Source organism: Homarus americanus, unplaced genomic scaffold (genome assembly GCF_018991925.1).
Source record: "Homarus americanus isolate GMGI-L3 unplaced genomic scaffold, GMGI_Hamer_2.0 scaffold24781, whole genome shotgun sequence".
Lineage (NCBI taxonomy): Eukaryota > Metazoa > Arthropoda > Malacostraca > Decapoda > Nephropidae > Homarus > Homarus americanus.
Window position 1 is genome coordinate 87,501 of NW_024723430.1, and position 26,808 is coordinate 114,308.

The 26,808-nt window shown below is 41.7% G+C and overlaps 1 protein-coding gene across 2 annotated transcripts in view; it reads left to right on the forward strand.

Annotated features, from left to right (window-relative positions):
• The first annotated feature begins 2,058 nt into the window (after positions 1–2,058).
• LOC121863453 (battenin-like) overlaps positions 2,059–26,808 on the forward strand; it is a 46,309-nt gene continuing 21,559 nt past the window's right edge. Inside the window, exons 1-3 of one of the 2 annotated variants that reach the window (XM_042362118.1) lie at positions 2,060–2,178; positions 14,196–14,276; positions 25,902–26,497. In XM_042362118.1, coding sequence (XP_042218052.1) covers positions 26,383–26,497 — 115 coding nt within the window. In that variant the 5' untranslated portion in view covers positions 2,060–2,178; positions 14,196–14,276; positions 25,902–26,382. Of the gene's footprint in view, positions 2,179–14,195; positions 14,277–25,901; positions 26,498–26,808 lie in introns of both variants that reach the window. The other variant, XM_042362117.1, reaches the window with a different exon arrangement.

Consider the following 26,808-nt stretch of genomic DNA (forward strand, 5'->3'; position numbering starts at 1 on the left):
AATAATAATAATAATAATAATAATAATAATAATAATAATAATAATAATAATAATAATAAAAATAATAATAATAATAATAATAATAAATAATAGTCAAAATAATTCATAATAAATAAAATTTATGATAAAACAAACGAAAATAAAATAATAAAATAATGATAATAATACAGTACTGTAATAACAATAATAATAATAATAATAAAGGACTATAAATACAAAAATGAAAAAAAGATCAAAAGTGAGAAACGATATATGTATGTTGTGTTGTCAATGGTAAGAGAAACAATTGAGACCCTGCAATTGCGTGTAAATGAAGCAGAAAGTTAGATCAGCAACCTGGGACTTGGTCACAATTTTCGTGATGCCATATGGCAGCAGAGTCTACCATTAGACAACACATTATGCTTCCAATGTCCTCCCAGGCGGTAGTACCTCCCTGTTTGGTAGCTGCCTACTACCTACTACCTACTAACCCTACACAAAGAACACGGTGGATAAACTGTAATACACGTTTTAGAATATGTGAAAAATAAACCAAATTAACGACGCAGTTGAAGCACCATTACGTATTCTTTAACACAGAGAAGCATATTTTGGGGGTTTTAAGTTTGTAAACACTGAACCTATAGTGAACGGTGGCTGATGACCCTGGCAGTTAAAACACATAAGAAATAAAACACAGAACCAGAAATCACGTGGCCGTTGTTACGAGTAATAATAGCACAGAAATAATTTGATCACAGTTGAGAACAGTAGGAGCAGAAAAATAACACTGGTCAACAGCCAAAATGGTTCACATATGAGATCATGCTCACACAACTAATTTCATATTGCTGAATTCGAATCTGATATTTGTTTTGTTCTATCAGACCAGGTTTTATAAAAAAATCAATAGGTACAAATATTTAATATTCCATCACGTGTCGTGCAAAAGATGAGATTATCTCATGTGACTGTGCTTTCATGACTAATTTCATATTAATGAATATTAATTGGATGTTTCATTCTACCATCAGACCTACTTTCTTAAAGAATAAAAAAAATAGTAAATATAGTAACATTATCGCGTCATGCAAGATACAATTTTAAACCTATCACAGATAAGCTCATAAAAAATTGTACCAAAAAACATAAGTTCAAATCCTTTATAATGACAAAATATGAAGTTCTAAAAGTGCTTCTGAACTTTACTCTTTCTCTTGTACAGCTTGCTCTCTTCTCGTTGCAGTGTCCAGCAATAGTCGCCCATCATGTTAGGACTGAATTGTCCCTGATATCTGCTCTCCATTATGGCGATATCTTGATGAAATCTTTCGCCGTGTTCATCACTAACGTCTCCAAGGTTACCTGGGAAAAATTCAATATGATAGTGGAAAAAATGCAATTTCAAGGACATCCTTGCTCCCAATGCATGATAATTCTGAAGCATGGTTGTTACGATGTCTTTGTAGTTGTCAGCACGATAGTTTCCAAGAAAATTCTTTGACACATTGACAAATGATTCCCATGCTTTTTTCTCCATTGGGTTCAATGTTTTGGTGAATTCGCTATCATTAACTAGTATACGAATTTGTGGTCCATTCAAGACACCTGTTTTCAACTTGGCTTCGGAAACCACACCACCATAATTGGTCACGAACACTCACGGAAGAGAACGGTAACAGTGAATAACAATAAGAACAAATATCATTGACCCACATGAACAGGAAAATCACAATAAACAATAGACGTACTTCAAAAAGAATTGAGAGAGTAGGATTAAAAGAGGTAGGCTATATTTTTTAGATGTCAGTTGAAAATCTGTAGTAGAGCATATTGACCTAGAAAACATGAAATACATTTAAAAAATATATAGGATAGGTAGTATAACGACACAATTATTCAGTGGCAAACCAAAATCTCCTCCATGTAAAGAACAGTCGTCCATTAAACAGAGCGCTTAGGTTGCGAACACCCTGAGCACCCTGGCAGTAGGTATGGGTCTAACAAGGGCTCCCGCGCCACCTGGCACCGTCCGCGCATGCGCAAGGTAAATCAGAGCATGCGAAGAACAAGTTGCTGGTAGTTGAGCTCGAGTAGAGTTGTGGTGGTGTTCAGTTGCCAGGTGGTGGTCGACGTGTGAGGAAGTGCTGATGCAGCCTGCTAGCTAGCCCTCGCCGAGTCGTGACTGTGCCCTAGGTGAGTATCACAGGAGTTCATCAATGAGAGAGTTCACGACTTAAAAATTTATGACTGCTCACGAGCCCGAACCTCTGCCTGTGTTGTGACCCAGAGACATCACGACTTTGTAAATGTTTGAGCTCTACATTGACATAGCGACCACGACTGAGTTCTTTGGTAACAACATGTGCATATTTAAGCAGCAGTTAAAGACATATCAGGCATAACTGATCTTTACCAAATGTAGCTGTCACTGAGCGTGTCATGTTACTGCATGATTGTTATGTTACAAGAGAGTTCCTGAATTGTTTGACACGTGTTTACAATTCAAGCATAATAATATATAACAATACTTCCCAGAGTTGCATTTCCTGAAACTGCGTTGTTTAGTGCTAAGTTCCCTGAACTCACTGCACGTATAACTAGGTTTTTTTGTTGATTAATTGACTCACCTGATATAATAGTATAATTCATGTCGATGCATAAAGGAAGTTTTTAAGAATAATGGAGTATTTTTTTAACAAAGCCCGTGAATAGCAAGAGTTACGTGAATAGCAAGAGTTACGTGAATAGCAAGAGTTACGTGAATAGCAAGAGTTACGTGAATAGCAAGAGTTACGTGAATAGCAAGAGTGCGTGAATAGCAAGAGTTACGTGAATAGCAAGAGTTACGTGAATAGCAAGAGTTACGTGAATAGCAAGAGTTACGTGAATAGCAAGAGTTACGTGAATAGCAAGAGTGCGTGAATAGCAAGAGTGCGTGAATAGCAAGAGTTACGTGAATAACAAGAGTTACGTGAATAACAAGAGTTACGTGAATAACAAGAGTTACGTGAATAACAAGAGTTACGTGAATAACAAGAGTTACGTGAATAGCAAGAGTTACGTGAATAGAAGAGTGAGTAGCAAGGGTGCGTGAATAGCAAGAGTGCGTGAATAGCAAGAGTGCGTGAATAACAAGAGTTACGTGAATAACAAGAGTTACGTGAATAACAAGAGTTACGTGAATAACAAGAGTTACGTTAATAACAAGAGTAACGTGAATAACAAGAGTTACGTGAATAACAAGAGTTACGTGAATAACAAGAGTTACGTTAATAACAAGAGTAACGTGAATAACAAGAGTTACGTGAATAAGAAGAGTTACGTGAATAACAAGAGTTACGTGAATAACAAGAGTTACGTGAATAACAAGAGTTACGTGAATAACAAGAGTTACGTGAATAACAAGAGTTACGTGAATAACAAGAGTTACGTGAATAACAAGAGTTACGTGAATAACAAGAGTTACGTGAATAACAAAAGTGCGTGAATAACAAGAGTGTGTGAATACCAAGGTTTACGTGAATTCCAAGTGAGCGAATAACAAGAGTGAATAATAGCAGCCCGTGAATAATTGACTCTATACACCGTTGACACACTCCGGCTGGGTACACGTCACTCCCCATGCGCTACTTTGTCTTCTGTTCGATCTTATTCTTACCGAGGGAATGGACCGATGACCTTGAGGCACTCCATTGACCCCTGTCTCTTAAAACCTACTCCTGACCTACAGAGGCACGTCAACATTATACTAACTTGAGGTCACCTAAAAGTAGATTTATTCACTTAGCGATTACCGGATAATGTACGGAATATGTGTATTTGAACCCTCTTCCGTGTATGTGGACCCTATTACGTGTATGTGGACCCTATTACGTGTATGTGGACCCTATTATGTGTATGTGAACCCTCTTCCGTGTATGTGGACCCTCTTCCGTGTATGTGGACCCTATTACGTGTATGTGAACAAAATTCCGTGTTTGTGGACCCTATTCCGTGTTTGTGGACCCTCTTCCGTGTTTGTGGACCCTCTTCCGTGTTTGTGGACCCTCTTCCGTGTATGTGGACCCTCTTCCGTGTATGTGGACCCTCTTCCATGTACGTGTGTCCCTACCTCAGTCATAGTGTCTCCTAATTTTCTATCTTATGTTCTGGTGTTGTAGTTTGATCAAGTTTGATGTTGATAGTGTGGGATGTTGACAGTTTGGTGTAGATAGTGTGGGATGTCGACAGTTTGGTGTAGATAGTGTGGGATGTCGACAGTTTGGTGTTGATAGTGTGGGATGTCGACGGTTTGGTGTTGATAGTGTGGGTTGTCGACAGTTTGGTGTAGATAGTGTGCGATGTCGACAGTTTGGTAGATAAAGTGTTGTCGACAGTTTGGTGTAGATAGTGTGGGTTGTCGACAGTTTGGTGTAGAGAGTGTGAGATGTCGACAGTTTGGTGTAGATAGTGTGGGTTGTCGACAGTTTGGTGTAGATAGTGTGGGATGTCGACAGTTTGGTGTAGATAGTGTGGGTTGTCGACAGTTTGGTGTAGAGAGTGTGAGATGTCGACAGTTTGGTGTAGATAGTGTGGGTTGTCGACAGTTTGGTGTAGATAGTGTGGGTTGTCGACAGTTTGGTGTAGAGAGTGTGAGATGTCGACAGTTTGGTGTAGATAGTGTGAGATGTCGACAGTTTGGTGTAGATAGTGTGGGTTGTCGACAGTTTGGTGTAGATAGTGTGGGTTGTCGACAGTTTGGTGTAGATAGTGTGGGTTGTCGACAGTTTGGTGTAGAGAGTGTGAGATGCCGACAGTTTGGTGTAGATAGTGTGGGATGTATGTCATTTAAAAAGTCCAATTTGTACTGTGTGTTGTCTGGTTACTTTAAAGAGACAATTGTTGTTAGTTCGCGGTGTGTTATGAAACCGCGCTCGCTCTGTTACGTCACCATCCGTATAGCCAACTGGTGATGTGTAATCCATAGCTCTACAGCCTGACCAGATTGCCTTGAAACTTGGTAGGGATATTGGCTTCTTGGATAAATTTTATGTTAAAGTTAATTTATTTATTTTTTTTTTTAATCCGGGTAGTTTAAAGTGTTCGGGGATATATCACATACTCGACTTGAAGCAAACACATATAAATGATCCTAAGTTAGTGAATCATAAATACGGAAGGGAGTTTTAACTACAGAAATAAGTGATAGCCCCACCAATCTAGCATAATACTGATAGTGGTGACGAACGAACACTTGAGTTTTGTACCGACCTTTTGAGTATTTGAGTGACTCGTTAGTGTTGAGGGTTGGCCAAACTAAGTCAACTCCACAGTCAACAACAGGCTTCAATGAGTAGTGATATCGTGTTTGGAACAGTAGCGTGGGTACCAAGTGGGATTTAGATTACCAGAAACAACAGTGCAAAAAGTAGGTCAGGTGCGTATACCCCTGGTACTCCACATACACTTAGCAACACTTAAGTTTCCTCACAAGTAACCGCTCAATTGACTCTCGCTTTGATGATGGGCGATTATTTGTGAGGGTATATGTGTGTTTGTGCTTGTTGGTGAGTGTGTGTTGAAGTGTAGTGAGGAGGTATACATAGCCTGTTAAACAATACTGCATATATACTGTACCGCCCCTATACACCACCCCACTGCACCACCCAACTACACCACCACCACCACCACACTATATATACACCCAGTTCCCTCATTGCCACAAGTCCAACATTTACAAACAATAAATAGCTCTTTAGTCCATTGACCTCCACAACAAGGGAAATGTTTAAGGGTTGGCCAGTACGTGTCACCGCCATCAATCTTGATACTGTGTTGTGAGGCAGTGCTGCTCCAATTCAATGTTGATTTATAAAATGCCACTTGATTTACGGTAGATTAGCAGCGCCATCTGTTGAGGGTTAAATGCATCACTGATATCTTAAAGGTTTAAATGACGAGTGTGTATTGGTAATATAGTCCCGACAAGAATATGTATCACATCAGTAACTAAGATGATCAAGTTTTCATTGTTGTAAAGAGGCTCTCAGCTGTTTACATAATCCACAGTTTTGCTAATATGTTCTCTGGATAGCAATTCCTTATTCTCGTGAGGGAGGAAGGCCCAAGGACAATGATACCTTGTTGATGTGTGTTGTGGGGCCAGGCCATTGAAGTGAGAGGTTACCGTGATGCAAACTACTTATAATAATATTGATTAGAAATGAATATAACAAAGGTAGCGTAATATTATGTGCTTCTCATGAGGATAATTAAGAACATATCAATTTGTTTCGTGAAAGTAAATAATAACTGTGATTTAATGGAGATAGGTAATTTCAATCAAGTATTTTGCCCCGACGTGTGTAAGAGTCTGTTTAGTGATACCTCGGCAAGATAACTACTGTAGGTGCGTCAGCGGTATAGTTATGGTCAACTGTAGTGTCACTGTTTATCGATCCTAATGTATAGTGTTGACCCGGTGTTGTCGTATCTATAAATCAGTTCATTTACATATTCATACAAACTATCTTGTGATCTCCATTAAAGCGTCTGGTATACAGTATACTATTGGGTCGTGTTCGTTGTTAGTGTTCATATTTTGACTCAAATGACTCTTAGGAGTGATGATCGACACTGAGGTTTAATTACAGTGTTACATTATCTTAATTTACCTTTTATTTACTGTAATTTATGCTGTGTGTTCCCCTGCGTGTGAGGTAGCTGTGTGAGATGCAGTAAAAAATATTGGTTATAGATGACGTCAGCAGCTTGGAATGTCACGTCTTCTGATATTTGAATTCTTACATATTTGTTAAGGGAATGTTTAGCCTTCTCACCAGATACCATATGTCACAACATGGCCGCACTCTGTCTTAGTTACTGTCGTGTGATGGTGTCAACCTGGTGTAAAATCCACTTTTTTGTGGGTGTGGTATGTGGTGATTGGTCCGCACTATTCATGACGTCATCTAGTGTTTTTCATACTATTAAGTGACGTTAGATTTTCTTCGGGAGAGGTTCAGTTGTTAGTGCAGGAGGGAGTAGCAAGACCTCCCACACACACACACACCCAACACACACGCACACACCCCCCTCCCTACACACCCCCCTCCCTACACACCCCCCTCCCTACACACCCCCTCCCCCCTACACACTCCCCCCCTACACCCCCCTACATACTCCCCCTCCCTACATACTTCCCCCTCGCTACATACTCCCCCCTCCCTACATACTCACACGAAACCTATAATCACCATGATGAAGAGATATTTCAGCACCAACACATCCACATGTTGCCCCGTGGCCCACCTTGTCACCATGCCTCCGCGTACCTGATACATCAACACTACCGCCTGATTGATGGAGTATATAGTATATCACCTGTGTTTGTGTGTGCGTTTTTTTTACGGGGATTAGTCCACCCGGGCACAGATCACTGACCCACATCGGGGCCTGGGGGGCGAAAATATAATAATAATAATAATAATAATAATAATAATAATATTAATAATAATAATAATAATAATAATAATAATAATAATAATAATAATAATAATAATAATAATAATAATAATAATAATAATAATAATAATAATAATAATAATAATAATAAATACAAAAATTAAAAAAAGATCAAAAGTGAGAAACAATACACCTGTATGTGTATGTTGTGTTGTCAATACTAAAAGAAACAATTGAGACCCTGCAATTGTGTGTAAATGAGGCAGAAAGTCAGATCAGCAAAATGGGTCTTGGTCACAATTTTTGTGGTGCCATATGGCAGCAGGGTCTACCATAGACAACACATTATGCTTCCAATATCTTCCCCGGCGGTAATACCTCCCTGTTTGGCTCCAGTTCCTGATACTAAACCTTGACCTTTTGATCTACGAAAATGTGCGTTTACGTCTTTGAGTGAAGGGAAGCAGGGATGGAGGGGAGGGGGCGAGCGAGGATGTACTGTACCTTCATCAGTACAGACATCTGGGAGACGTGTTAGTTCCTCCCTAGGACCGAAGCATTCCCGGAGTGTTGTTGTCACCTGAGGACAGATGTTAAGTGACCAGAACTCACACACACACACAAGGTGATGGATTTGGGTAACTATGTAAATGCCATTGTCCTCGACGTGTAGGAGGGGGCGAGTGATATGGTGAGGAGGTTTTCTTAAGGAGGTCGTGGGGGTAGAGGAAGGTGTTCTTAAGGAGGTCGTGGAGGTAGAGGGAGGTGTTCTTAAGGAGGTCGTGGAGGTAGAGGAAGGTGTACAGGTCGAGACATCCGGAAAGATTTTATCGTGGTGGACTAAAGGTTCGTCCTGGTCATTGTTCCAATAATGTGTGATACGCTATCTGCTGTGTCGGGGAGGATGGTAGTGTTGGTTAGGTTAGGTTAGGTTAGGTTAGCACATGATATGACTTTAGGTGTTCCAATATGGTTACGGAAGTTAAGTGGCATCTGGGGGTATAATATGGTAATTTGGGGTATTCTGAGGTAAGGGCAGGGAGGAGGAAGGAGTGGGGGGGGGTGTAGTCTTGAAGGTGAGACGTCTTGTAAACTGTAGGTACTGTTGTGACTTGTCTTGAGAGTGCTCTCCTATCCTTTACTAACGACATCTTAAATTCCTTTGATGACAGTCAGTTCACAGTCGGTATATTCTTGGACCTCTCTAAAGCCTTCGATACTGTCGACCATACCATCCTACTTTCAAAGCTTGAACATTAAGCGTTAGGGGCCTGTCCCACAATTGATTTACCTCATTTCTGTCCAACAGGTTGCATTATGTCTGCTATAATAACCACCAATCTGACTCCTCGCCAATCTTGTATGGAGTCCCCCAAGGTTCCATTCTCGGTCCTTGAGAAAACCCACTACACGATCTTTCACAGAAGGAAAAACTTACCCCCAGACTTGGACCCCCTGTACCTTGATAATATAGTCCTCAAATGCGAACAAAATACTAAATTCCTCAGAGTTATTGTTGATGCGAAACTTAACTGGAGAAACCACATACAAGCCATTCACAGTAAAATCAATGAACAGTGCGGTATCATGTATCACACTCGACAGTCACTCACTCTCACAGCAATGAAAGAAATCTATCATGATCTTGTTTACCAACACCTGATACACTGTCACACACTATAGGGGGCCTCTGGCTCTTCAAAAACACAATCTCTGGTTACTGCACAAAAGAGAGTTGAGCGGACAATGACCTACTTGAAAAAAACATATCACACAAACGAAAAATTTGCTATATTGAATTTTTTTAAATTCGAAGATATTAACACCTACTGCTGTGCCTTCTTTGTTTACAAATCTATCAATCACTTGCTTGACAATAATTATTTCCAGTTCCGGAATAATCAGAGATACAACTTAAGGCACCCAGAGCTACTAAGACCACCTCCCATGCACTCCTCTCAGTCCCAGACCTCCATAAAATATCGTGGTGTGAAGGTGTGGAACAACTTACCCCCACACATCCGAGCAAAGACTACGCTCCCTTCCTTTAAATCATCTCTTAAAAAATATTTATTGTCGAAGTATTAATATTTCTTGTAACACTTACTATATTTACAGTAATTAAAAGTGTCATCAACATACCGACGATAGAACAAAGGCTTGTGGGAGGGACATTCAGTAAGCCAAAGCTTCTCGTGGTGACAGAGGAAAGCGTTGGCCAACGTGGGACCTAAAGGTGAACCCATAGCAACACCATAACATTGTTTATAAGCTTTGTCATTAAATTAGATCCCACGTTGGCCAAGCTTTCCTCTGTCACGAAAGCTTTGGCTTACCGAATGTCCTCCAATTTAAGCTTTGTTCTATCGTCGGTATGTTGATGACACTTTTTAATTTTCAGATCACTTGATCACGTCCTATGTTCCTAAATTATTTAACTTCGAAACATGGCAACATCAAATTTATTTTGTGAATTGGAAAAGGAAAATATTCTTCCATTTCTTGATGTTAATATCCACCGTCTTCATAATAGTTTCGAGACAGCCTTATACAGAAAACCAACTTTCACTAGTTTGAGTTCAAAATTTTCATCTTTTATTCCTCTTAATTACAAACGTAATCTAGTACGTACTCTTACCAACAGAGCCTTTAATATATGTTCAAGCTATTTCCACTTGGACATTGAACTAAAATATATATATATTTATATATATATATATATATATATATATATATATATATATATATATATATATATATATATATATATATATATATATATATATATATATATATATATATATATATATATATATATATATATATATATATATATATATATATATATATATATATATATATATATATATATATATATATATAAATATTAAGTGATAACCGTGGTAACATTATGAGATGTTCTTATTTCCACCATAATATTGTACTATTCAGATGATACTAAATGTTTACATAATACTTCCTTGAGATAAATAAATGTTTAGTATATATCAGGCGCCTCAAAAGCTCAGGTTCTCAACTGGCTCAGCCTTGTTAATATTGTTATGTACACCTTTTCACATATCCGTTGAGACATTGTTTACAAACTATTTGACAAATTTCATACCGAATGACAGATGAACACATATCGAATGACAATCTAAAATAACTGTTGGTGGTATGTCATTCTCCAATTGTTACATTCTCAAACTATATGTAGACTGTCGGTTTATTGTTCACGTCTGTCAACTTCATAACTTATGTCAATCTCTTCCTTTAGCATGAACGAACAATTATTTTACATTGTCATTCGATATGTGTTCTGTCATTCGGTTATGAAATTTGTCAAATAGTTATGTAACAATGTCTCAACGGATATGTGAAAAGGTGTATTATCCACTGTGTATCTGTATTTTTCTGGCTAAATAAACTGATTCAATTCAATTCAGGTCTCTTCCTGGTTTATTACCCAGATAAAAGGAGAGATATCTTGGCACTCTGTATGTCTGGTGACCCTGAACAGTTGGTGTCTTGTTGGCACTTCCTTGCAGCAGGCACACTGACCCCTTGTGTTCGGGGGTCACTGTGCTGTTGGGTCGTAGCAGGTCAGGTGGGGTGATGACAATGATAGTTTAGTTAGGGAGGTGTGTGGCGGTGTTGGTGAGGGCGTTTTTTTTTCTTTTTTTTAGATAAAGGAGGTGGTGAAAGAAGAGTAGAGGTGGGAAGGAAGTTATAGTTCGTAAATTGAAGAAGTTTAGGAGGAGGTAAGAGAGTGCGGGCTGACCGCCTAGCTAAGCTAGTAGTGTGTTAGGGTTGTGTCATGGGTTAGTTATTGTCTGTCGGTACAGGCAATACTGTAGACATCCTACCCTATCCCATACATGGGTGTTTTAAGGGCCTTATTTCATATTCCGCCGACCCTACTGGCGGATGCTGGTGGATGGTTGGGGTGAGGGGAGGGGAGGGGAGGGGAGGCGAGGCAGAAGTTACAGCATCCTCTGTGACGTGATAATAAATTTGGGTGTTCATTACAGTGTCCTCTGACGTGTGGTTCACCAGATGATGAAATTAAGTATCAAATAACATAAGAGGAGAAGTTTCTTGTGTGTGTGTGTGTGTGTGTGTGTGTGTGTGTGTGTGTGTGTGTGTGTGTGTGTGTGTCGCTCGTGTACGTGTCTGTGAGTGTATTTCTGTGTTGGGAGGAAGTAAAAGAGATTAATAAGTGAACGGAAGAGTTTTTGAGACTGTCAGAAAATAACACGTGTCTTCATAGCTTCAACGACCCAACCCAGTTTGGTGTAATATGTCGGACTCAGCCTAGTACTACCCCCACAGCCTAGTACTACCCCCACAGCCTAGTACCACCCCCACAGCCTAGTATCACCCTCACAGCCTAGTACTACCCTCACAGCCTAGTACCACCCACAGCCTATATCACCCTCACAGCCTACTATCACCCACAGCACACCCCCACAGCCTAGCACCACCCCTACCCCCACAGTATCACCACAGCCTAGTACAGCCCACCCACAGCCTAGTACTACCCCCACAGCCTAGTATCACCCTCACAGCCTAGCACAGCCCACCCCCCACAGCCTAGTATCACCCTCACAGCCTAGTATCACCCCCCACAGCCTAGTACCACAGCCCCACCCCACAGCCTAGTACTACCCCACAGCCTAGTACTACCCCACAGCCTAGTATCACCCTCACAGCCTAGTATCACCCCCACAGCCTAGTACTACCCTCACAGCCTAGTATCACCCTCACAGCCTAGTACTACCCCACAGTATCACCCTCACAGCCTAGTATCACCCCACAGCCTAGTACACCCTCACAGCCTAGTACACCCCCACAGCCTAGTATCACCCTCACAGCCTAGTATCACCCCTCACAGCCTAGTATCAACACACAGCCTAGTACACAGCCCACACAGCCTAGTACTACCCCCACAGCCTAGCCTAGTATCACCCCCCTAGCACCCTCACCCTCACAGCCTAGTACTCCTACACCCCACAGCCTAGTACTACCCCCACAGCCCACCCCCACAGCCTACCCTCACAGCCTAGTATCACACCCCTCACAGCCTAGTACCACCTAGCCTACTCCTACCCCCACAGCCTCACACCCCACAGCACCCCACCCTCACCCTCACAGCCTAGTATCACCCCCACAGCCTAGTACTACAGCCCTACCCCCACAGTATCACCCCCACAGCCTAGTACCACAGCAGTATCACCCTCACAGCCTAGTATCACCCTCACAGCCTAGTACTACCCCCCACAGCCTAGTACTACCCCCACAGCCTACTACCCCACAGCCTAGTATCACCCTCACCCCCAGCCTACTACCCCCCACAGCCTACCCCCACAGCCTCACCCCCACAACCCCAGTACCCCCACAGCCTAGTATCACCCCCCACAGCCTAGTATCACCCCTCACAGCCTAGTACCCCCCACAGCCTAGTATACCCCCACAGCCTAGTATCACCCTCACAGCCTAGTATCACCCCACAGCCCTAGTATCACCCCCACAGCCTAGTACAGCCTCACCCCTCACACAGCCTAGTATCACCCCCCACAGCCTAGCATATCACAGCCTCACAGCCCCTCACAGCCTAGTCACCCTCACAGCCTACCCCCCACAGCCTAGTATCACCCTCACAGCCTAGTATCACCCCCACAGCCTAATCACCCTCACAGCCCTAGTATCACCCCCACAGCCTAGTATCACCCTATCACAGCCTGGTACTACCCCCACAGCCTAGTATCACCCTCACAGCCTAGTGTCACCCTCACAGCCTAGTATCACCCTCACAGCCTAGTACTACCCTCGCAGCTTGGTAGCCCCACAGCCTGGTATCACCCTCACAGCCTGGTATCACCCTCACAGCCTAGTATCACCCTCACAGCCTAGTACTACCCTCGCAGCTTGGTAGCCCCACAGCCTGGTACCCCCCCACACTGGTGGTACTAGTTGCTCAGGACTCTTCACATTGGTATTGACTCCAAGTACACTTGACCAACCTAGCAGAGTACCAACACACGCGAGGGAAAGTGAAAACAGATACAAAGCCTTGACTGACAAACAAACAAACAAACAAACAAACAGTAAATACATGGACGTAATCCTCTACCTATCTATTTACGGGATAGGTTAGGTTAGGTTAGGTTAGGTTAGGTTAGGTTAGGTTAGGTTTCTTCACTGTTAATCTGGTGGTGTTTATGACTCTTGGTATTGCTTTTAATATTTTTTTTGTTGCTTTTGTTCTGTTTCATATTGCTCCGTGTGTGTTAGTCTCGGGGAAGTTGTGTGTCCAATACGAACGGTTTATTGTTTCGGTCTTATGATATGGCAGTGACAGACTCCTCGTGACAACATTTAAACGGGAAGTATTTATTATCACAGTCCAGGGGGTTGACATGATATAGTGACAGGGCCTAACCAGGAAGTGCCACCGTATAACCAAGGTCACGTACACCAGAGAGATTGACCATATACAGTACAGTGCCGCGTCCTACCGCGTAATGAATCGCGTTGAATGTTGTTGTTTTGGTATCGTTTAATCCCCCAGTGAAGACATGTTACTATAGAACACCAAACTGTATATATAACTTAATAAATTTATCTCCAGAACGCGAATACTGAAGGTGACTGAAGTTCTTGTTAATTTAGTTAGTTTTTCGCATTTCAGGAGAACCCAGTGAAGTGATATCTGTGTTATTGTTGTTGTTTTCATTCATCTTAAATAATTATGCGGTTTTTTTTAGAGAACATGCCGTCTGGTGGTACTATGGCAACGTGGTCGATACTGTACTCTACCGCCTTCACTCCCTCATCTGTAAATTTAGGTACTGTACTCATTTACAGCTGGGTACACTTTGGGTGCCTCGGAATCAACGACCCTTAAAACAATATGAAAGAATTGTACCTTGTAATATATTATTCAGTAATATGTGTTTATTAATGCTGAAGTTACCATATTAACATAGACTACGACCTGTTACTTTCAGTCACTTATTCTCCTGTATCTCACTGGTCAAAGTATCGAACACAAAGAAGCACTGTGTTCAAACTTTCACTATTATGCTGCTGTTTGTGTGTGCTCAGGTGCTCGAAAAAGTTAGTTGCTAAGAAGTACTGAGTCTCGTTATCATTATTCTGTTGTTTATGTTTGCCTAAGTGTGAATGTTAAGAGCTATTGTCATCGAACATTATTTTCGCTTTGTGTTTATTCTCAAGCGCCACGTAAGAGGAACGTGGCCGCGTGTGAGGTGCCTGGCCGGACCACAAGGTCACCACATGTCTACGCAGTGCCACGACCAACGACCTGCTTTAATCTGGGAGAGTGCCAAGTGGGGGTGGATGACCAGTGTACCCAAGCCCAAAGTGGAAAAGGGTGTCACTGTAAGAGGGGAGAGCCAGAGTGCCATTTAGGGATTGACACAGTTGCTAGAACAGGGGAGTACCAGGTAGAGAAGGAGTGCCAGGGAGGGAAGAACGCTAAGAGGCGAGAAAAGGAAGGGTAGGAAACAAGGGAGATTGGGGAGGGTGGCACAACGGGAGGGTAGGAAGCCGGAGTTTTTTTTAGTTTAACAAATTTATTGACAACGCCTGTAGTACAGTTTGCCTATTCTGAGTAATTCAGTCAGGTCTTGACACTGAGGGTGGTATCACTTCTCACTGCCACGCAGGACAGAGGTTCATACACAAAGAAATACATCATATTCATTAACAGCTATATATGTATAGAGGTCAGATTCATGTGGGTAATGTCATTGTTCACTGCCATGCAGGACAGAGGTTCGTACACAAAGAGACGCATCATATTCATTGACACTATATATAGGTCAGATTCATGTGGGTAATGCCACTGTTCACTGCCATGCAGGACAGAGGTTCGTACACAAAGAATGGAAATACATCATATTCATTAGCAGTATATATAGGTCAATGGTTCACATTCATTGGAGTCATATTCTAATTGAAGACTAATCAGTGTGGGCTAGCAAATTTGGCATAAACAGCAAGAATGTCCTCAAGCACCCCTGATTCAATGCGCAGTAGAAGTCCAAAAATCCGGACTGCTTGGGGATTGGGTCGGTGAGGGACAGGGTGGGTGAGAGTGAGGGACAGGGTGGGTGAGAGTGAAGGAATTAATAGATAGATGAATAGATTAACGATTAAAGATTTTAGTAAACGGATAAAAAAGATATGAAAAGTTATTGGTAGAGTAATGGAAGTGTGTAGCGAGACTCCAGGTATATTGAACCACATGCAAGCGACCACCACCAGACGAATTCATTAATCCTGTTCAGTCATAGTCATTGATTTCCGAAAGAGGAGAGAGTAAAACGTGTGTGTGTGTGTGTCCCGTTGGCTATGGTCTCGTGGTGAAAGGTGTGTGGCTTTGGTCTCGTGTGTGGGAAAGGTTGGTTGTATAGCAACATGAAGAAAACGCTGATTTCGTGGTCTCGTGGATATCGTAAACAAAGGGTTGATTGATCCCCCTGGGTTCAGCAGTCGGGCTTGTAGGTTCTGCCCTCTGGTGGCCGAGTTGACAAGTTGTGGTGACGTTATTTGGCATCTTTCAAACGCTTCTGCTGGATTTTTCTCTTATTACAAGGAAAGGAAAATTGAATGAGAGAAAGATGAGTAGAGAAAATAAGTAAAAGAAGGACTAAACTCTTTAAGAAACACAACAGTAAAAAACTCATTAAACCACAACTACCTGTAACACTTAACACAGTTCTCCCACACCTTAACATTCCCCTCGACAAAAAAAAGAAAAGATTACCTAACATTATTTATTACATCCACTAGCTGAACAAATTAACAAACACACGAGGCCTGCGTTGCGCCACACTCATTGGCAATCAAACCAACCACTCACTAGGGCACGAGGGTATGTATATTGGGCCTAATGGGGTGAGGTCACTTTCAGTCTTATTCAGAAACCTGTTTTAATAGAAGGTCACTCACGATAGCCAATAGCCACAACCAAACAACCAACACAGACATCTAGACAACCAGACAGCCACAAGCCAACTCACACAACCAGACAACAAGAAGCCAACTCACACAACCAGACAGCCACAAGCCAACTTAGAGAGCCAGGCAACCACACCTGGCCGTCATATAAGGTAAATTGTCCCACAGGTAGATGATAGTATTGCTACTCTTATATAATTCACCTCGTCCTCAGTCCCTACCTCACAGGGATAAAGTTAAAGACATAAATACGTGTTTGTCAGTATCTCGACCACAGTTATACAGTCACTGCTACAGTCACCACTGACTATTGGTCTACGCACTGTGTATAACCGGTAGAGAGTAGTAACTGGCACACTGCTACAGTCACCACTCACTATTGGCCTACGCACTGTGTATAACCGGTAGAGAGTAGTAACTGGTACACTGCTACAGTCACCACTCACTATTGGTCTACGCACTGTGTATAACCGGTAGAGAGTAGTAACTGGCACACTGCTACAGTCACCACTCACTATTGACCTACGCACTGTGTATAACCGGTAGAGACTTGTAACTGGTACACTGCTACAGTCACCACTCACTATTGGTCTACGCACTGTGTATAACCGGTAGAGATTAGTAACTGGTACATGCGACAGTCACCACTCACTATTGGTCTATGCACTGTGTATAACCGGTAGAGACTAGTAACTGGTACATGCGACAGTCACCACTCACTATTGGTCTACGCACTGTGTATAACCGGTAGAGACTAGTAACTGGTACACTGCTACAGTCACCACTCACTATTGGTCTACGCACTGTGTATAACCGGTAGAGACTAGTAACTGGCACACTGCTACAGTTACCACTCACTATTGGTCTATGCACTGTGTATAACCGGTAGAGACTAGTAACTGGCACACTGCTACAGTCACCACTCACTATTGACCTACGCACTGTGTATAACCGGTAGAGAGTAGTAACTGGCACACTGCTACAGTCACCACTCACTATTGACCTACGCACTGTGTATAACCGGTAGAGACTAGTAACTGGTACACTGCTACAGTCACCACTCACTATTGGTCTACGCACTGTGTATAACCGGTAGAGACTAGTAACTGGTACATGCGACAGTGGACAGTCACCACAGTCACCACTCATTGGTCTACGCACTGTGTATAACCGATAGAGACTAGTAACTGGTACATGCAGTCACCACTCACTATTGGTCTACGCACTGTGTATAACCGGTAGAGACTAGTAACTGGCACACTGCTACAGTCACCACTCACTATAGGCCTACGCACTGTGTATAACCGGTAGAGACTAGTAACTGGTACATGCGACAGTCACCACTCACTATTGGTCTACGCACTGTGTATAACCGGTAGAGACTAGTAACTGGCACACTGCTACAGTCACCACTCACTATAGGCCTACGCACTGTGTATAACCGGTAGAGACTAGTAACTGGTACATGCGACAGTCACCACTCACTATTACTAGTAACTGGTACACTGCTACAGTTACCACTCACTATAGGCCTACGCACTGTGTATAACCGGTAGAGAGTAGTAACTGGCACACTGCTACAGTCACCACTCACTATAGGCCTACGCACTGTGTATAACCGGTAGAGACTAGTAACTGGCACACTGCTACAGTCACCACTCACTATAGGCCTACGCACTGTGTATAACCGGTAGAGAGTAGTAACTGGCACACTGCTACAGTCACCACTCACTATAGGCCTACGCACTGTGTATAACCGGTAGAGACTAGTAACTGGCACACTGCTACAGTCACCACTCACTATAGGCCTACGCACTGTGTATAACCGGTAGAGAGTAGTAACTGGCACACTGCTACAGTCACCACTCACTATAGGCCTACGCACTGTGTATAACCGGTAGAGACTAGTAACTGGCACACTGCTGAGCCAGGTGAGCTTTGAATGAATTTTTAATCACCTGAAAATTAGGCACGTCAGCTTATTTCACCTGATGATTAAACACCCTAACACTACTGGCGGGTTAGGTTAGGTTAGTGGTGTTTAAAAATCAGGTGAAATAAGCTGGGGTTTCAATTCTTCAGATGAAACATAATTTTCTTCGTAAGGAAATGAGTAACACTTCAAGTCTGCTAAAAAATACATATATTGAGCTGCTGACACAGAACTCCATTTTTTAAGTGAATAAGTTCGATTTAGTACAAGGAGGTCAGGTACTTTGTGGCCAAGGTAGGTAGATATCTACCTTGCTTTGTGGCGGCCTCAGAGGAATCAATTTTTGTCCGTGCCTGAAGAAATTGTCGTCTTTATAACTGGTGTACAGTATAGAGCACCAGGCAACGCTGATGTGAGCACATTGTACTGACATTTGTAAGTAATAAGAAATAAATGTAACTCTGAGAGCTATATTAGAAAAATTATTAACACTAGAGTGAATACAATAATGTACATGTTTAAAGACGGCACGGAACCTAATATAGGTATGTACATAAGTATTCTAAACCTGTTAAGGAGATACTACCAAATTTGGTGACTGGTACCTGACCTTGCTCTTAATTACATGATATGGTGTGGACCTGGTGCGTGTGTGTGTGTGTGAGGGGGGCGTCAAAGGAATAAAGTATACTGTATGTCTTTTTTTTTTTTACGGAAATTTAGATTAATGTGTATACGGAGCAGAGGTGTAGACGAACATAGTCACACAATAGTTTGAACATTCTTAGGGTTATCATAACTTACCTAACCTAACCTAACCTAAAATACAACATAACCTACCCTTACACAACTTAACCTAACTTAACATTGTATGTCTCACTTTAATCCTCCACCTCATACTTATACAACGGCTCAAGAGACACAATAACATAAAAAGTGTCAATAATGATAGTATGTGTAGGAAGGGAGAAGAAAGGATCCAACATGTAGAAATATTCGCATATCGTTCACTCTTCCTTATATAACTAGAGGAAAATATTTGAAACAAAGAAAAGCGAAGACATTTAACAAACATCATTATACGGAACTTAGAACAGTATTTCGAATCGTGTATATCAAAGTATTCAGACAATCAGCCACTACGGACATTTCTCCTTGGTGTAAAAATGTAAAAATCACAAAACAAAAAAACAACTTCACATAACGATCACTTTTGAGAGCCTAGTATGTATCTTGCGTGTATCTCGAGCAACGAAAATATATGAAAGTTCTCAGTAGGATGGTGTACCGTGTGGAGGTAATACCAGCAAAAAGTGATAGTAAATGTAGGAGTAAGCCATGCCTATTCTGAGCAATGCCAAGGCGAACCACTGCCACTAGGCTATATACCTGTGGGCCAACCTGTAAATTTTATCGGTCTTGTAAAAAGTTGTAAGACGAGATGTTTGTGAAATGATCGTGTTTTAAGGGTGAAATATAAGTGTGCAAGTGTGCGAAGCTGTATAGGACAGAACTTGAAGGACAAAAGGTGGGGAAGGAATACTGAGGGATAGATCGCTGAAGTTAATAGTGGAGAGAAAAAATAGATAACATTGAAAAGATAACATGATCATTTTATTTATATACGTGTAATACAATCTCTGTGTGTTTGTATATTCCTTATGCATTTCTACATTTTTTAAGATAGATTTGAAATTTGGTAGGGAGGTGCGGGTGGTGGTTCTTAGGGAATGGTTGTGCACTAGCTCATATCCGGGATTTTGTTTCATCAATAATCCGGGTTAAGTCTTGTGCCTCGGTTAGTAAGGAATAAAACAATAGATGACAACAAGGAAATGATAAATAACATAACACTGACAAACGCTGATGCCTAATTAATGTGTACGTTGAAATTTAAGTTGTATTTAGTTACGTTATGAAAGGAAAGGATCCATTTAGGTTAGGTTGCGTTAGGTTAGGTATTATTGAGTTTTCAGCACATACACACACATAATAGTCTTCCCTGGAGGTCAACCAGTTTTCTTTGGTGTGTCTTGTGGCGTCATTATACAAACACATTTTATCATTGTTCGAAATTCAGACAATGTAATTTGATTTCAGATCCTTAATAGCGTACTGTAAGCAGGCATTTGTATTATTTATTAATATATAAACATCTTTTTCCAAATCAAAACAAAAGCTAAGTTATATAATGAAATTGTTAGTCCAAAGGTGAAATCGGTCAATAAAAAGTAAATATTTAATGGTTTCTATTAATGTCCAAGTCAACACAAGAACTTTACGGTAGAGTCGCAAAATTTTTTCGACGCCATGTTGGCCTCCATCCTCCCCTGTGCCTGTGTTGAAGGAACGCAGTTAGTGGTCGTCACATTTATTCTGTTTGGGAAGAAAAAATAAGATTTACGATTTAATTTTTAGTGAGGTGTTGAGGTGAGGTCAGCCTTGGACGCTACTAAGATAGTTTCACATGATAAACTGTATACTTTACTTCTTACAGCTGAAGGTTAAATAACATATACTGTATAAAATCAAATTGTAAATGTAGAATTAAAACTATATGTACTTGTTTATTTGCAGTCACATGTAAGTAAGTACAGTACTGTATATAATGTGACATATAAAGTTGTATGATTACCGGTACTGTATCAATTATTTGTTTATTAAAACATTAATATTTCAGTTTATAGAGCGACGCTTTCAAAACACATTGAAGGCGATTATTGTGAGGCTATTCCGTGTATCTAAAACGCCTCACAATAAACGCCTTTAAGTTAAGAGATTAACAAGACGTCTACATTAAACAAACCAAATATGGACAAACGGTTCAAAAACAGAATTAAGAAAAATAAGAAAAAAAATATTGTCAAGTGGCAGACAATACAAGGTCGAGCGTCTCATAGGCGGGGGCACTTAGCTTTGGTCTTCAAGGCTGGCTGGAGGATCCTCAATCACTCCTTCGATGAATTTGACATTTCTCACCTGCGGAGTGAACAATACAAGTAACTCACTATATGAACATCCTACATATTACTGGCGGATAAAATAACGTCGAGTTAGTATTTGAAGAATCAACTTTTGAGTCTATATTCCCTGACAGGTAAAATTAACCAAGTCTATAACAGCAACTTAATAATTCGGGCTTTAGTACCTTTTTTTTTCTGAGTGTTAATCAAAGATAAAAATTATGTTACAGCAGCCACTTGGTCCCTTCAGATCAGCTTGGAGAAATCTGGGAAAGGTTGAACAGTCGAGTGATCCGACACATTGACTCGAGAGAGCTAACATGTTACCCACGTGTTCAGTGGTGGTGAAGGCCACAGCAATCTAACGTCTACTGCCTCGCTTCTACTTCCGTGTTCGGTGTTAAACTTGGTGTTTTATAAGTAATACCCTTATGTTATGAACTGTATCATATTGTAGTAGTAGTACAAGTCATGATGGTTCAAGGTGAGTGTCGCCTGAGAGGTAACCGTAAGAGTATTACAAAAACTTATGAATATATATGTGAGTGTTGTGAGTGTAGTGAAAGTGTTCAGAAACTGCCGCTGCCAGGCACAGTCTGCAGACAAGCTCGTTCTGTGGCACTACCAAGGTTGTAGACAAGACGAGAAAGGTGGCGGTGAACATTTAGATAACACATTAAACCCCACCAAAAGTTATTTTATATGGTATTAAAATACTCTCACATTTTCACTTATAGTTTCCTTTGTGCTGTGTATCGTCTGGAATACGTATACATGTGTTTAATGAAGAAGGTTTAATGTATATAATAGTACTGCAATGATGCAACAAGTACAACAAATCGTACTCCTCGGAAATTGCTCAGATATCTCGGAAAGTAACATTTTTCACACCCTCTTCCCTTATGTGTCCAAGTATACAGTGTACAGTATAGCCTACCCTATAGGATATTATAAGGAAACCCCAACGATCTTCCATCAATTTATAACATCAACATTTACGATATTTCTCTCGTAATTCTTCATTGTTCATAATTAGTGTATTTAAACATCTAGAAAACACAGTTAATAACCAGTAATATAGTATAAGATATTTTAAGGGCTATTTAGTGGCAGATGTAATGCGTTTTCATTAACACTTCAGCCTCATGACCTGATTTCACCCCGTGTGTCGTAATGCTGAACTAAAAAGACTAGGATCATATTTTATTTACTGTTACACCTCTGGATACACAAGTGGCCAGCAACTCGTCAGTATTCACCAGGAAAACGTTTGATACCAAAGGCAGCCTTGTGAGGCCGTTGGAGCATAATGAAACGACCGACTGCAGTAATACCTTGACCTGAAATTGGTTTGATTATAAGATAAGATTATAGTAAGTGGTTATGTTAGGTTAGGCTATCTGTTGAATGGCTTACATGAGGTAAGGTTAGATATTGATTTAGTCAGGTTAGGTGCTATTGATTTAGTTAGGTTAGGTGGTATTGATTTGCTTAAGTTAGGTTAGATTAGGCTAAATAAAGTTAGGGCTTGGTTTATGTTAAGTAGAATCAGAGGTTGTAAGGTTACGTAAAGTTAGATGTGGGTTAAGTTTAGTTAAGTTTGGTGTGGTAAGGTTAGCTTAGGTTTGGTCCTGCTGGTATTGAGGCGCCACAAGTTCTCAGTATTTGATATGACAAACATTGATACTTTGGTGGCGGCCACAGTAGTTTTGTACACGCGAGGGGTCATAAAAATACCACAGTGTGAGCAACTGTTGACTGTATCCTCGTAAATTCATAGAAAACGGAGGATCAAAGACCCATATTGGCTTGGAGCGTGTGAGTTGCGTTCATGTTTTTATATATTTCCTGCGCTGCCTTAGTGACGACATGAGACCTTCCTCCTCAGCATGAAAGGAAAGGTGTATGGAACTGTGTAGAGAAATGTGATGTTTTATGACAATGAAACTCGACCGGTTAAAGAGGAAAACATGCGCAGACTTGAGGATGAGGGAGCTGAAGTGAGAATGATGAGACGCTGAAAGATAGGTGGTCCTGTTCAGAGCTAAGAGAACAGCTAAGTATTGAGAGTATTGGTAAAGTCTTTGCGTAGAGGCAGGCTGAGATGGTTCAGGCTTGTGGAATAAGTAGAGAAGGCCATTTCGTATTGTATTGGAACGCGAGTATCTCTCATCATGTATCCTAGGTTTAATCTCCAACCCGGGACATAAATGAGAAGGGTGTTATCCGTTGTGGCCCAATGATACATGGCACTAATGGCAGGTTTTCTCCGGGTACTCCAGTTTCCTCCAGTACTAACAATGGACAATAATGGTCGTAACAAAGAGCAGACTGAACGGCTAATGAGCTAATTAGTAGTGAAATGATCAATAAAGAGATGCGTGGAGAGGATGGGAACGAAGGGAAGGCCAAAAGTGGCAAAGGGAGAAGCTGTAAGAAATGATAATGTAGTTAGGCACCTGACAGAGACTGCAACAAAAACATACAACTTAGAGAACTGCCATCAAGTAACCGCGGCTAACCTTCCTAAGTGTGGATAATGTCTGTGTGTGTAAACCTTTAACTTTACTCGATGGATTCTAAATTTTGGTTGAAGATAAACAACACTTATATACTTTCAACACTGTATTGGTATTTTTATTCAACAATATTTATACTTTTCGTTTACTTTCTCCGTCGTAAGGATAGTGGTGGAGGGTAGTGGTGGTGGAGGGTAGTGGTGGTGGAGGGGTAGTGGGTGGTGGAGGGTAGTGGTGGTGGAGGGTGGGTGGTGGAGGGTAGTGGGGTGGAGGTGAGGGTGGGGGGGAGGTAGTGGGGGTGGGAGGTAGGGGGTGGAGGGTAGTGGCGGTGGAGGGAGGTAGGGAAGGTAGTGGGGTGGAGTGTAGTGGGGGTGGAGGGTAGTGGGGGTGGAGGGTAGGTGGGGGTGGAGGGTAGTGGGGGTGGAAGGTGTGGTGGCGTGTGGTGGGGTGGAGGGTAGTGGCGGTGGAGGTAGGTGGAGGGTAGTGGCGGTGGCGGTGGAGGGTAGTGGCGGTGGAGGGTAGTGGTAGTAATGCAGGGTAGTTTTTGGTGACTCATTTCCTGGATCATAGAAAATATTATAGCACTATTGACTATTGTTAAGGGGTCTTGTATGCAAAGACTGTATCGTTGGTTGTGTACATAGTTGTCGTTTGCATTATGGACGATAAACTGTTATAGTCCTGCAGCTAATGGGGTGTTTGTGTGTAAAAAAAAAAAAGTACCTAAAATATATATTTGGATTATGGAAACAGACATATTGAAAGATCGGAAAAATGTGGCAACTTAGGATTCTGCCATTATCTAGGCTCGTCCAGTGGTAACCTTGACATCAGTAACACAACTGGTAGAGTGAGTTGGTGTCCATAAAGGAACACACTCGTTAATGGTGGTGATTAGATGCGTGTCTTGTTCTGGTTTCATATTGTAGTAAGTAATATTCTCTCTCTCTCTCTCTCTCTCTCTCTCTCTCTCTCTCTCTCTCTCTCTCTCTCTCTCTCTCTCTTCTCCCTTGCCACTTTTCTGTCGTAAGTTAATGAGGCTGTCAAGGGTTTTCTGATATCTCTTCAAACACTAAAGAGAGAAGGATTATGTTAAGTTAGGTCAAATTAGGTTAGGTTAGGTTAAGTTAGGATAGGTTGTTGGTTTAGGTTAATTTACGTTAGGTTATGTCAAATAAATTAGGTTAGATTAGATTAGGTTTGGTTAGGTTAGGTTTAAACTTACCACCTTTCGTGTCGTGGCCTTCAACGTAGAAGTTTCTTAGAAGGCGGGGGTCTCCACTATGGTGTACTGTCCCCCCCCCCTTCCACCCCAGTACACTATCAGGCTGATCAGGGAGAAGTGTAGAGTCAGCAAAAAAAAGTATTTCTACCTTTGCCGTGCGTAGTAATCTGAAACATCTGGTGGAGACTTCATGCGTATTCCTGTGTATTGATAAGTCTGTTCCTCTCGTATGGCGATGTTAGGATGATCCCATTTTATAATAATTCCCTATATATTTCGTCTGTATTATGTCTTTATAAACCTAGACCACCAGTACTCGGTAAAACACCTTGGTGGGTTTCGTTATTTCTCACAAGCAAATAATGATAACAGCTAATAAAGTCAATGGTTTATTAACACCTTGCTATATCTTAGGGGATAAACAAAATATAAACATACCATATATTCGTGATCTTATTTTATAATGGTTTTCTCACATACAACAACCCTCTTACCGTGTTGCGTAAAGACATGATAATATTAGTTGAATCTTCTACCTTTTGAACATTGTACGAGGGAGGATGCCGTAAGTCAGAGGGGCTGTAACCACTTGGCCGACACTCTACTCGTCTGAAGGTATTGCTCATTTTAGACTCCACTGAACTATGGAGTCAAGATACTTTTTTTTTACTCGCGGACTGTACAGGGGCGAGTCATTTTGGCACCGGAATGTTGTCCATCTATAAATTCTGTTCTATTTTCTTCGTCATTCTCACTCTAGCCTTCCTCTGTGTGTGTGTGTGTGTGTGTGTGTGTGTGTGTGTGTGTGTATGTGTTTACTTTTATCCGTTTTAATTTTTTTCCAGTTTGTGCACAAGGCCTGGTGCCCATGCTGACCCAGATGGTGTCTAACCCGAGACAAAGGATGGTAGTTGTAGCGACCAGATCGTGAGGCCCCACGTCGATCACCTCACCTCACCTCCCAACTCTAACACACGACCTACAGAAGTGTTTTATTTTTAATGGTCCGTCACAGGTCCTAAATACAGGTACCCTTTGGTCTATCACATACCCTAATTCAGGTCTCTCCTTATATCCAAGAGATAGAGGTACTCCAAGGTCAACAGAAGCGCTGAAGGCAGATCTGCCACCTATTTACCAAGATCCTCACTTTGCGACGCGTAGGTACATGAATCCGTCATAGTCAACACACCTGGACTAGACCTTCCTTGGTCATCATAACTAAAGCACATGATCTAGTTCCCCACGCCACGAGCCCCCACACCCAGGGCCTCACATCGTCCCCGACCACCTGCTGTCCCTGACACGGTCAAAAAGAGGTGGAGGATGGCCCCGGGACCCTACGATGAACTTTTGCCTGAGGGGGACCTGGACCACCGCCAGTGTCTCCTGGAGGACCATATCTCCCGCCTCCCACGTGTTACGCCCTCCAAGAGTACAGGTGAGCCGCCGCGTCACACACGCACACATACAATCATGCCCAATCAAACTAACTTAACGCGCTCGTAAAAACACCAAAAAATAATTCCAAAACTCAAGCACCCACAAAAATGCATTACGCACATTACACATCACACACATGCACTACGCATACTACGTATCCAAACATGCACCTGCTTTACACACTACCACACATGGACACACACAAGCATCAAACGCACATTGCAATAAGCACTCCACAACAACAGGACATCCCTTGCATGTTTATATGGTGCCACAGCCTGCACGTGCAGCCTCCCCCTCCCCAACCAC